The following is a 12,835-nucleotide window of genomic DNA, read 5'->3' as shown; positions in this document are numbered from 1 at the left end:
TTCTAGTTTTTTTATCAAGTATTACAAAGGCTTTATTTTTAAATTAATACTAAAATGAGTATTAAGTATATGTTATTTTATACTTTATTTTTAAATTAATACTAAAATGAGCATTAAGTATATGTTATTTTAAACTTCCACCAGGTTAATACACTTCAATGATAAAATTTTCTTTTTACAGTATGTTCAAACCGATGTGTCCATTTATAAAATGTTAGCAGGAAATGTTAAAATTTTAGCACAGGTATTTTACCTTAAACTTTCCATTGGTTTAAGGTGTGCTATTGTCCTAGTCTATTCATTATACTTTAAAATTCTTCTGTGTGTTCCAGGACCAAATCTATAACCATGTTCAGTCTTTTTCTCCACCTGCAAAGAGCGTTAGTAGCGCTTGCCTCACCTGTGTGTTAAAGTCACACCCATGGAGTGAACTCTGAGCAAGTCTAAGCTGTTGGGATGGTTTTTATAATAACACATTGGCATCCTCTCAGAATTTCCCAGTGAATTTGTTCAGACACTGACTCACTGGGGACCAAATGTTTGGAGGAAGCATGTAATGGAGGCTTGCCATCAATATATCGCTGTGGGAAAAACAACTAGATGCAAACATTTTTTAGAGTGGCGAACAAAAATCTTTAAGGCACATTTTGAAATCGTTACTACCAGCCATTGTTTATGCTCCTAAGTCCACGGGTTGAAAATATTTTTTAATTCATCTTTATTGAACAGGTGCAGATTTTTATGCTAGGATTCTCTAAGTAACAAGGTATAAAAAATGTCATATGATTTTCACCCTGTGTTAGGTATCCAAGTAGTAAGGATAGACACTTTATGCAATACTAAGCATATATGCAAGGACTTAAGCATCCTGGGATTTCCATGTCCATGGGGGCCCTGGAACACTTTCCCTCTCAGAATACACGGGGAAGGTAGACTGTGTACTCTAAAGAACAGTGAATGAAGTTACGTAGACCTTTCTCTTGAGTTACTTAGACCTTTCTTGCAAAGGCACAAAAGTCCCAGGGGGGTCATGGCTGTGCATTCTGTGCTAACTCAACCCCGATCTTCTCTCCCATGCTGCCGGGCTTCAGGTCTCACTCTATTGGGTAAGCACACGATATTGAGTCTGTGAGGCTGTGTGAGGTCTGCAGCTGTTCTTGCATGCTCTTTCTTTCTACCCATGTCTCTCATCTCCCTCCACACTGCATCACAACCAGAAAATACAAGACCATTTTCTGGAGCATGAGCAAAACAAGGAAGATGCCAGTCACACAGCGAACTAATCCATTGGAATTCATTTAACCACACGTTCACCTCACTCGTGAATCTTTCTCACCGGTTTCATTTGCTAAGCAGTCTCCTAGAACTAAATCTCTTCTGTCAGGAAAATTTCTTTCAACACTTACAGGACCCTTAGAATTTGAAGAGGTTAAAAAAATGGTGGAAATTGATAGGACTTTTGTTTTTAGTTTTATTTTATTTTTTGTTTGTTAAAGAAAACTTGCAGAATTTGAAACAGAGAACTTTCCCTTTTATCACTTTTCTCTGAATTTCTTTTACTTCAATTCCCATATTTTGAAGTTGCAGGGGGAAAATTAGTGGAAAATACTTATGTTAAGAAGTTAGTGACTTCCTCTGAGGACTTCAACTTAAGCCTTTTCGTTTTCCTGGAATCTTAATATGAACTTAATCCACTCCTGCCTCAGATTGTATATAATGAGATGAATAGATTGGTGATACTAGATTTCCTGTAGTGATGTTTTTTTTTTTTTTTTGACTGAACATGAGTCTTTATTGGCCACAGCTACTTGAGGGGGATGAAGCGGGAGGAGTGGGTGGCACCGATGCCAGGCCGGCCGTGCTTCACAGGCTTGTAGGTGATGGAGAACTTGCCCAGGTAGTGGCCGATCATCTCCGGCTTGATCTCCACCTGGTTGAAGGTCTTGCCGTTGTACACGCCCACCATGCTCCCCACCATCTCGGGCAGGATGATCATGTCCCGCAGGTGGGTCTTCACCACCTCGGGCTTCTCCATGGGCGGCGCCTCCTTCTTGGCCTTTCTCAGGCGCTTGAGCAGCGAGTGCTGCTTCCGCCGCAGGCCGCGGTTGAGGCGTCGCCTCTGCCGGGCGCTGTAGAGCTGCATCAGCTGCTCATAGGACATGTCCAGCAGCTGGTCCAGATCCACGCCGCGGTAGGTGAACTTGCGGAAGGTCCGCTTCTTCTTCTGCTCCACTTCGGCCATCTTGGCGGCGACTCGGAAAAACTGTAGTGATGTTTTAAATGCGATTTCTATATATGGTCTCTGGGAGGCTACAACTACGGCCTGAATGACTTTGCCTTGCTGATATTTCAGTAAGAGGTCGCCCTTCCTGATGGCTTTAGTTGATAGTTTCTGAAATGTGTGACAGATTTGATTAAAAACCTGTTAGCTTCCAGATCTTCCTCGTGACCCTTTAAATACAGTTCCTCATATTGCGGTGAACCCCAACCATAAAATTATCTTCATTGCTGCTTCATAACTGTAGTTTTGCTACTGTTATGAATCATAATGTAAGTATCTGTGTATTCCAAAGGCCTTAGGTGACCCCCGTGAAAGGGGTGCTCCAACCGTAGGGGTCACGACCCACAGGTTGCGAAACACTATTCTAGGTAGCCGGTCACTCAGGATCTATGTTTAAAATGTGGCAGAAGAGCAAGCCCTAATCCAGGACAATGGAGCCCAGCTTGCTTCCTCCCACCTGCCTCATTCCAGTTCTGGACAAAAGTCAATAGACAATACCAGGCAGTGAGGGGGGGAATGGTGAGTCATCTGCTCTAGGATTAAGAGGATCAATCTCCTAAAATTCTCAGGCATGTTTATATTTGTACCAGTTGTTCCTGACAGTTAGTCCAGAATGGATGGAGAACTCTCTTCTTCCAGCTGGTGTGTGGGGATGAACAGTGTTAGCCTAGGCTGTGCTTCCTAGGGTGTCTTTTCTTAACCATCTGCATTCGTCTGGCAATTTCTGTACAATGGAACATTAGCATCTGCCTGCCTGACCTCCTTCCTGGGTACAGCTCTCACTCTCCCCCGGTATGAGAAGGAAGTGGAGACCAGGAATGGTCTCGGGATACCACACCTTCTAGATTTCCCCTGAGAAGAGCAGGGGCCTTCAACATGGCTCACATATTCTTCCGTATGCCCTTGGAAGCTGATTGTGGTTGCTTATGTCCAAAAAAACAAATGCCATCTTGGTTGGGTGGGCGGGGTTACATCTGATATTTGAAATTGCTGTTTTAGAACTGTCAAGTCAGAGTTTTCCCACAAACTTAAACTGTGCTGTCTTCTTCCCCCCCCTTTAATGTGCTTTGTCCTGAAGGTACTCCATTCGCCATTCCATAAGTATGCCTGCCATGAGGTAATGTGTATAAATATTCATGTCCTATTAATGTAGACTGTATGGGAAGCATTTCTTATTTTGCATGAGTTCCTTCCCCTTATCACTTTATGAGAAAAGATTTAGCTGAAGTCATGCTATACTTCACGCTTTCTTTCTGTCTTCAGGAGGGAAGGTGGCCACTTGCTGTGGTCTTGAATTTTTGACAGACATAAGACCTTAAATCCAACCCTTCCTGAGATCAGAGATAAGAACTTGACCCATTGCAATCTCCATTTCTTTGCTACATATTATAAAGAACTAAGAGCTGCCTTGCATGGATCTATGAGGCCAAAGTGAAGCAATGTATCTGAAGCATAACATAAGACCTGGAACATTCTAAACACCTTTGCATAATTAAATACAAACCTAGGAGGGGAAAAAAGAGAATGGGAGAAAAAAGGAGAAAAGATATCATTAAGATTTTGAGATGAGTTGTCTGTTGAAAGTTTAAAATGACAGACCAATACAGTCCTGATGGATTCCTGGTGACAAAAACATGTTCAAGTTTGCATGACTTACTGATACAGTATGATTAAAAAAAAATCCCTGGAGGAATGGATGTTTGTAATGGAAATGAGAAGAGGCAGGCTGCCTGTAGCACAGTTCTGCCAAAGGTCAATCTTACAGCCACAGTAAAGCCATTTTGTTGATATCAGTTGCAGGGTGTTAAAAATAACAAGCTGGAATCAGATTTGCTGCTCTTCCCTTGGTGCTCCTGGGGGTACTCCAGCAGCCTGGGCTGCTGTCAGTGTGGGATAAGGAGCACATGGAACCTCTGGAACCTTTCCACACTTCAGTCAGAGCTATGGCTCCCTTCTGCTTCCTGGTATACATTATGATTTAGAGTAATTGCAGGGAGAACTCAGTTACTTTAAATAGTATGAGATTACTGGAACCAAATTCCTCCTAGGGTCATTTGCAGTACCAAAAGTTTATAGTTGTACATGATGTAATTAAATTTGATTAAACAGTTCTCCCTGCTCTCCAGCATGCATTCTAGTGTGATTTAATTAGAGGTATGTTTATTCTTTTCTGTCTGATGAAGTCTCTTCTACACTGGGGATATTTGCTCAATTAGTTGGTTGGGAAATTTAAGCACAATGTTTGGTTTTCTGTATTTGGTAGAAATAAGATTGCTTTGTTCATCTTCAGAGGAATTGTTACCAACCCTCATAAGAAACCCAGACTGAGTAGTGCAACCCAAGACTTTTAGCACCTTTACTGACCAAGTTTAAATCTGGGTGTCCAAAGAAGACTTGGACAAAATGAGCAAAATTTCAGTCTGTGAACCAGAAATCCATTTTGTGGTCTGTAGGTTAAAGACAATCTCATCAACTTCCTGAAGTGAACTTTGAAAGGAAATTAAGCTTATCAATCTAACATATATCCACAAACCATCCATCTTACCTGACTACCCATCGTATGTCTACATAACTGATGGATTTCACGTGGGCAGGCTCAGCCAAATAAAGCCTGAAGAGAAAATGAAGTGCCACGGGGTATAATTTTGAGTCATACAAATGTAATTTCACCAAGACACAGAGGTATTACGAAGGCTTACTCATAGGGACTTGACTAATGGTTGATTCACGTGCAAGGCTAAAGCTGTGCCCTGCAGTGTGAATAGGGTACAGTTCTAGCCACAGGGACTGTCAGAGTCTCAGGAACAATCCTCAACAAAGGCAAAGACCTGGAGAATACATTTTACACATTAGTTGCCTAGAGCCATGGCCATCCCGCACCATACAACCAAACTCACATTTTATAGTCACACTCCCTTAGGAAGATTCTGTAGGCCATTCCTCTTATTTTATGGTCCTCTGTACTCAAGAAAGAATAAATAGTTTATCAACTATGATAAAACTTAATTGAAATATTTGACTTGAAAACAATGGCAATTGTTGCTGAAATGTGACATGCCAAATTTAAGATACGTCTTTCAGTTTAGCTCCTATTTCTTTAATTGGATTTATTGATATCATTTGTAATGCAGTAATATCAATTGTGGTCAAATCCAAAAAAGAAAGCACCAAATTACTTAAAGGTTGGTGGAAAGATAATACAACACAATGTTTGAGTCATTAATAAAACACCAATGAGGTAAGAAGGCTCCACCTCCTAAGAAGGTGGAAAACTAATACATATAGCTAAACAAAGAAACATTAAGAAGCCAATGGGGGCAGCCTGTGTAAAATAATGAGAACATCAACTTCCAGAATTTCCACTTTCCAGAACTTGTCAACATCATTATTTTTTTAAGGCACAGAAAGATAAAAATCAGGATTTTTTTTTCTCCTTGAGCTATTGTCTGTTTTGTCTCCAATGTGCTGAATTAAATAACCTTAAATTTCCAAATAGGAATACTCATGCGTGACCTTTAAACAGATCTTCCACTAAAAACAAACAGAGAAACTGAGTTAGGAAGGGGACTGTTGTGGTAGAAAACAATGAACAAAATGTTCAATTAGCCATCAGTCCATCGACTCAGTGGAAATGACTAATGGAGGACTATGGAATTATTGTAGCTGGATCGCTGCCATGTGCTGACCATTTTCCTTAGACATATTCTGTGTCTCTGTGTCTGGACCTACCTGAGCAGAAATAAAACGTGTTTTAAAACAGGGTTGGTATCGGTGGCAAGTTGCTAGCCAGCACCGGTGCAGAAGTGCTAATTTGCAAACAAGAACTAAAAACCGAACAACATGGTTGCTAAGACACAAGGTCTTTGGAGCTGACCTCTCTTTTTTTATTTTAGGAATTCTCCTACTTTCAAATCATTTGAGGAGAGGGTTGAGACAACTGTCACAAGCCTCAAGGTACAGATGAAGTGAATTGTGTGTGATTGGGTCCATTTCATGAGGACAGCTTAGTCATTAACTATCATTAGTGCCAAAGGCAAGGTAGGGCTGTCATCATTCTACCAGTCAAAGAAGGTAGCCATGCATGAAGACAGGCCTTTCCTCCCATAGAAACCTAGGGATAGAATCAGCATTGAAGAGTATTCCTGCACCCTTAGCCTTAGTTATAAATCACACAGGCATAAGTTGTTCATGAAAGTGAGTTGACTTTCATTCACCTCTTAATTTCATAACAGTATCCTCCCAAAAAGAGGATTGTAAAAGGATTGTATGTAAGAGGATTATGGATAGAAATTGAATGAAGTTTCTATAATAGCTCACAGATCTTCTGGTTTGGACATTAATTAGCAAAATCAAATTGCTTGCCATGTGTCATGATGCTATCTACTACTATCAGCCTCCCAGACTTACTCACTAAGTTTATACCCTGACACGACCCAGTATGGCCATCACAGTGGGAAAATTCAACAATGTTTCAGAATGCGTTGTTTTCTAGTAATGCATTTGATCCCTGGGAAATCACCAAAATGATGCCCATTCCATGGTAGGTGTTAAAGTTTCATTAATTGTCTAACTACAGATGTTAGTCTACAGAGAGGGAGAAAAATGTCAAAATCAAAACTAGTCTGGGTTTTAAAGACATACATGTAAAATAGGAAAATTCATTGAAAATCAATTATTTTTGGAAGATACCACATAAATAATAATGTCCTTATCTCTTGGTATAATTACTATCATGTATGCAGCCTATTCCTATATTTACTATTACTGAGATCTATAGATCAAAATGGTAATAATGTAGCTGCCTCCAGACCTCAGTCTCACACGTACTAACTACATGGTAGTATCTGCCACAGTGTAAGTTAACCTGAAACAGGCCCCTAGTGCTTTCTATGGTTTGGACCTGAAAGATCTCCCCCTAAAGCAGGGTCTTTCACAAAGTTACTTTCAAGGCCTGTGATCAGGTTTTCAAGGCTCCAGAATGAAATCGTCATTCAGTGTTTACTATGTCTCCATGGACTTCTTCCTCCTTGCCAACTTTCTCCTCTCCTCTCCTCTCCTCTCCTCTCCTCTCCTCTCCTCTCCTCTCCTCTCCTCTCCTCTCCTCTCCTCTCCCCTCCCCTCCCCCCCTCCCCTCCCCTCCCCTCCCTCTCTCTCTCTCTGTTTCTCTCTCTCTATGTATGTGAGTGTGTTTAAGGATTAGTAAGAGTTATTAAATTGTCCTGTAAAGTAACATACTATATTGTGCCCATATCTGTCGCTAGAACATCTTGAATCAAAATAAAAGGCTCAAAAATCCCAAGACAATTTCTCAACACTTGGATTTCAACCTTACATCAGCTCATGACTATAGGTTCTGTTTCTTGCTGGAGGAGTTCTGATATAGGAGAAGTTGTACTTTTTTAGGTTCCTTTAGAAGAAGGAGCTATGCAGAAGCCAAAGACGAATAAAGAACGACCTATTTTCATTTGCTTTTAGAAAATGGGTAAGCTCATGGTTCCCATGTAAGTGATGTCACAGTCGCAGCCTCAGACTGTTTTCTCCTCAGGGAGACAGAGGGCATGCAACTAATCTCCTTTAGACAGGCTCATGACTGCCCAGCCCATCAGATTCCGGGCATTGCTGTAACAACTCACATCCCACATCCTTGCTATCTCCCAGTCCAGGTCCAGTTCACTTTGCCCACCCAGGAAATGGAGAGCAGCTCATCATCAAATATTGCATGAAGACTCCCACTTCATCAATAGAAACTTTTTTACTCCTTGCTGCTCAGACCAAATAATAGATGTACTAAAGTCTCCTTTCTATAGCTTACTTTCTGCAGTTTGCTTTTGGGTTCTAAATCTCCTAAGTTTCTCCACTTAATGGGTCTTGAGGCTGTTTTCTCTCGAGGGACTAGCTCAGTAAGAAAGAATGGCTATCTTCATGTTTCGTTTCCAGGCACAAGCTCTACTTTAGGCTTGGTTTTTAAGCCCCTGACAGGGACTCAGGGTCATGTTTATGGTCTATGAAAAAAAAGGTCGTGTGAAGTGATGCCATGCCCTCAAGCAATCTGACACACACTGCAGGGCACTGTCCCAAGCCAGTTTTCCTCCTCTTATATCCAGCTCAATGAACAGTGTGACAGTCCGTGGAGACTTTCCAGTTCGTCATGATCAGATAGAATTTAGTCCTGCCAACACGCTGCTGATGTCTCACTGGAGGATACCTCGTCTAGTGTTTCCTGCACGGCTAACCAGTTCTTGCTATTCCATCCAAAGCAGACAGACAGACGCACAGCTGGCACCTACAAAAGCACATTTTGTGTATTTAGCCTTCTTCCAATTCATCTTAAATGCCAGTGCCCAGCCGCTCACCCTTCTCCATATCATACAGACTGTAGTTTAGTGCACCTACTCTCTGATGACTACAGCACAGTCTGAATTCACCTTCAAAACCTGACATGTTGATTATGTGTTGCTTTTTCATGCTTTGTGTTCTCCTAGACAATTATTCAGAGAGATTAGGAGTGCGGCTGTGCAGTTCAAATGGAATTGTCTGTAAAAAATGATTCTCATTCCAGGGACAAAGTGATAAATTCGCAGGTGTAAAAATATTGTGTGCCGTGGTCAGACACTAAACACGCATGGTTTAAAAATCTCCACATTCCTCTTCCTTTCCTACAAAGCTCTTCTTTATCTTATTATTTTGATCTGAGAAAACAGGAAACTACAGCAGGAAAAGTCCAAGAGGAAAAGCAGTAACTACAGCTCACCTTACACAATGCTGTGTGAGTTCTGTCATTAGACAGAAGCTGGAGAGAACTAGAATGGCTTTGGTTTGTTTAGGCTTTTGTTTTTCAAGACAGGATCTTACTAGGTGGCCCTGGCTATCCTGGACTGACTATGTGGACCAGCCTGGCCTCTAACTCAGAGATCCACTTCCTCCTGCTGGGACTAAAGGTATGTGCTTTAGTCTCACCCCATGAGAATCTGAATTTTTCAAATCCCAAAGGAACCGAAACTCTTCACACAGTAGACTATGCTGAATCGATCCTGTGTGTTTCTCGAAGGAAAGAAACGGCACAGTGGAAATCACACAGCTGAGAGCATTACTGTCTACCCAGCTTCCTCCCACTCCCAGTGTTAAGATCACAGGTTTGGGGCTTGACAACTTTGTGCAGAGGTCCATAAAGTAAGGCCCTTGAGGCAGCTGGTCACCTATTTTTGCATTACATGTAAGCCAAAAATGGTTGTGCATGTTTACTTGCTTGAAAATATCAAAATACTATTTTTTGATATATGCAACGTCAGTTGCCTGAGATTCAGATTCCAGTGTGCAGCTGTTCATCCCACGCCCGTTTGCCTGGGCAGCACTATTTGTGGCTGCTTTCTGCCATAGCTCATTAAGTGTTAGTGCTCCAGATGATGTGGTTCTGAAGGGCGAAATATTTACTCTTTGGCCTTTTGCAGCAATTGTTCTTTTGGTTATGCATGGTAGCACACATCTGCAATACCAGCTAAGGCAGCAGGAATTAGGAGTTCGAGGGCAGCTTGGCGTATGTATGTAGTTTTATAGACTAGTCTGGGATATGTAGGAAGACTCTGGGGGAAGACAAACAAACAAAAGATCAAATAAATTCCTGGTTGAAGCAATGCAGAAATAAATAATTTAATTTCTCATCTAAACAATGTAGAAAAGTCAATTTAATAACTGAATTTAAGATGCAAAAGAATTTTTATGATAGTTTAATTATGGAACTATTAATGAATTAACTGCTTTTAAACCATGGTTACGTTTCTTATAACCTTTTAGATTTATTTTCCTTTATCTGTCTGTTTTGCCCATGTGTATTTCTGTGTACCACACGTATGCCTGGTGCTCATGTTGGTCGGAAGAGGGCTTCAGATCCCTCGGAACTGAAGTCTGACGGTTGCAAGCTGTCATATGGGTGCTGGGATCCAAAGTTGGGTCCTTTGCAAGAGCAACAGTGCTCCTAACCACTAAGCCATCTCTCTAGCCCTATCCAGTTAGGGTTTAAAGAGCAGGCCAAGCAGCATGGACACTGTCTCAATGTGCATATCTGCATTACTTTGGTGACAGGGGTACAGACATTAGTCCAGCAATAGCAACAACATATTCTGTTCTCTACTCTCCTTTTCCCTGGTGTTTTTATACATTGTGGATGGTTAAGGAAAGCCCACAGTGAGTGTTCAGGTTAAATATTTTGGAATATAAAACACGGATCTGATGAGCTGTTAATGACTCATCACTCAAAGTACTTAAGGACATATTTAAAATGTAGGCTGACCTCTTTGTTTCTAGTGAGTCAGTAAACAAGGACACCAAAGAGACACATCATAAATATTCTCAGGAATTAGCCTAGAAAGGTATAAAATCCCCAGTGCTTAGGATAAAACGAAACAATGGTGGGGGCAGGGGTAGTCTGGAGAGGTAAGTGCTTCTTGTCCTGCAGGCATTATTTCCAAAGTTCATCTTCAAAAACCCCTGTTGTAAATCCAGGAGTAGTGATACACACTGCACTCCTAACTCTGGGAAGGTGGTGATGAGGGAAATCCCTGGGGCTTGCTAGGCAGACAGCCTGGTCTACTTGGATAGTTCCAGGCCAAGCTGTCTAAAGAAAAGGGGGAGGGGTACCTGAAGTTAGCCGGTGGCCTCCACATACATATACACATATGTACATGCACACTGCATACAAACATGTATCCACAAACACATGCACAAAAAGAGAGACCTTTTCAATAATTAGGGCTAGCCACTAGTTATGTCTCAAATAGAAAACCCAAGTATACATCATACAAGGATATTTATACATTTGTTAAAACTGCAAGAATTAATCGAAGATCCATTTTCAATTTGATTCAATCAATTCTCTAGATGAATAGAGACAGATGATGGACATCTATAGATCTCAGTATATTCCTGTAGGGATTAGAATCTTATATGTAGATGAAATTCAAGTTTGGAATCCTATCCTAGAACTGAAAAGAATGACATTCTGGACTGTAAAGGAAACTTCTCTTGCTTCACGTGCCTCTGAGGAAAAATAGTTATCTCTGAACTGGAAAGCAATTAAACTTTGGCATTCTAAGATATAAAAAAATATATAAAAACGACAATGAAAAACTAACTGGATTTTAATCTACCTGCCCATTTCAGACGAAAGTAGGCGGGACAAACCACAGTGGAGGCAGTTTTGAGGAGGTCCTGAACTCCACGGCTCACGCCAGTTCCCAGAATGCTTCAGGAGGCCCGCGGCAGACCCCGGATGGGGAGCTCCAGTGCTAGGTCCAGCCAGCCTGGGCTGCAGGCGGCAGATCTGCTTGCTCATCTCCTGATTCGAAGACCAAAATCCCACTGGGAAACCAAGTTTTGATATTGTTATTTAAACGGCCTCTCCCAAAAGTTTAATAAAGTGATTTCCATTGGCATTTGTGTTGATGATGGACCACTTGACCATCACACCGCAGTATTCACAAGTGTCGTCATTTAAAATGGCCAACTGGAGTAGGTTCATAATTGGTCATAATCCTTGTCTCTGGAACTCAATGTGTATTTCCCAAACATGCAGCTACGATTCTTAGCTTTGGTTTTTGCTTGGTCTCCATAACAATGTGCATGTCTTTGAGGACTGAGTTGTGTGCCATCAGTCTGAAGATCAAGAGGTGGCACACTTTGAGACTGTCTCCCGCAGTAAGCCAAGCCACTACAAATGTCTCCAAACTGCTTGTGATCTCTCTCACCTACATCAACTATGTACATTTATTTAAGTCATTAAAATAATCCACTTTAATGATGACTGGATCTTTGATTATTTTGTCAGTGCTTCTGATGACTTAAAGTTGGTAGCAATGCTTCCCCATAGGGGAAATTTTATAGCCATGTCTCCCCTGAGGAATGGATAGACAGAAGTCATAAGACCAATTGTCATCTAAGAATGATCGATAGATAGATAGATAGATAGATAGATAGATAGATAGATAGATAGATAGATAAATGCTGACTCCCAAATTCCCTCTAACCACCTAGGACAGTCGCTACTCAGGTAAGAATATCTGAGAAGAGAACCCCAGGAGAAGGTGGGTTAGGACGAATTTCCAATTTACACGCTGTTCACTTGGATGAAAAGACACCCAGCTCCCCGCAACCACCTTTTCCTTTAACATTGTAAACTTTTTTTCTTCGCAATGGCTGTTGACTGTTTGGTAGCTGGGATATAATCTATGGCACATTTGTTAAGTAAACCAAATAGACCTATTAACTAAAACAATTTATTGTGATTTGAACCTGGACACTCATACTGTATCCGACCCAGGTTCCCACCTGGACACACTCGCCATACCCACCATCACCAACAAGTCTCCCCTCAAGATCACTGCTCCCCACATTGAAACTGTAAGACTACACACATGAAAATCCTGAGTCCAAGGTCATCTCCCACAATCCACAGGAGCAGTCACTCACCCAGAGCACAGGCTGTGAGACAAACTGACATTTTCCAAACACAAGGGCACAGAGAATAATGTCACAGCTGGAGAAATGCAAGGCACAGGGAAA

General features: G+C 41.4%; 2 protein-coding genes across 5 annotated transcripts in view; one reads left to right on the top strand and one right to left on the bottom strand.

Annotated features, from left to right (window-relative positions):
• Tpd52l1 (TPD52 like 1) overlaps nt 1–12,060 on the top strand; it is a 103,329-nt gene extending 91,269 nt beyond the window's left edge. For 2 of the 4 annotated variants that reach the window (XM_057761480.1, XM_057761479.1), the window contains 4 exons: nt 1,092–1,106; nt 3,360–3,398; nt 6,175–6,235; nt 11,438–12,060. In XM_057761480.1, coding sequence (XP_057617463.1) covers nt 1,092–1,106; nt 3,360–3,398; nt 6,175–6,235; nt 11,438–11,566 — 244 coding nt within the window. In that variant the 3' untranslated portion in view covers nt 11,567–12,060. The remainder of the gene's footprint in view (nt 1–1,091; nt 1,107–3,359; nt 3,399–6,174; nt 6,236–11,437) is intronic. The other 2 variants (XM_057761482.1, XM_057761481.1) reach the window with 2 other exon arrangements.
• LOC130869393 (40S ribosomal protein S15-like) lies at nt 1,755–2,280 on the bottom strand. Its single transcript, XM_057761483.1, has one exon. The coding sequence runs from the start codon at nt 2,240–2,242 to the stop codon at nt 1,805–1,807; it is 438 nt and encodes a 145-aa protein (XP_057617466.1). The 5' UTR covers nt 2,243–2,280; the 3' UTR covers nt 1,755–1,804.
• Nucleotides 12,061–12,835: the final 775 nt, after the last annotated feature.

This window comes from Chionomys nivalis, chromosome 2 (genome assembly GCF_950005125.1).
Source record: "Chionomys nivalis chromosome 2, mChiNiv1.1, whole genome shotgun sequence".
NCBI classification, from domain to species: domain Eukaryota; kingdom Metazoa; phylum Chordata; class Mammalia; order Rodentia; family Cricetidae; genus Chionomys; species Chionomys nivalis.
This window is presented reverse-complemented; position numbering and strand designations above follow the sequence as displayed.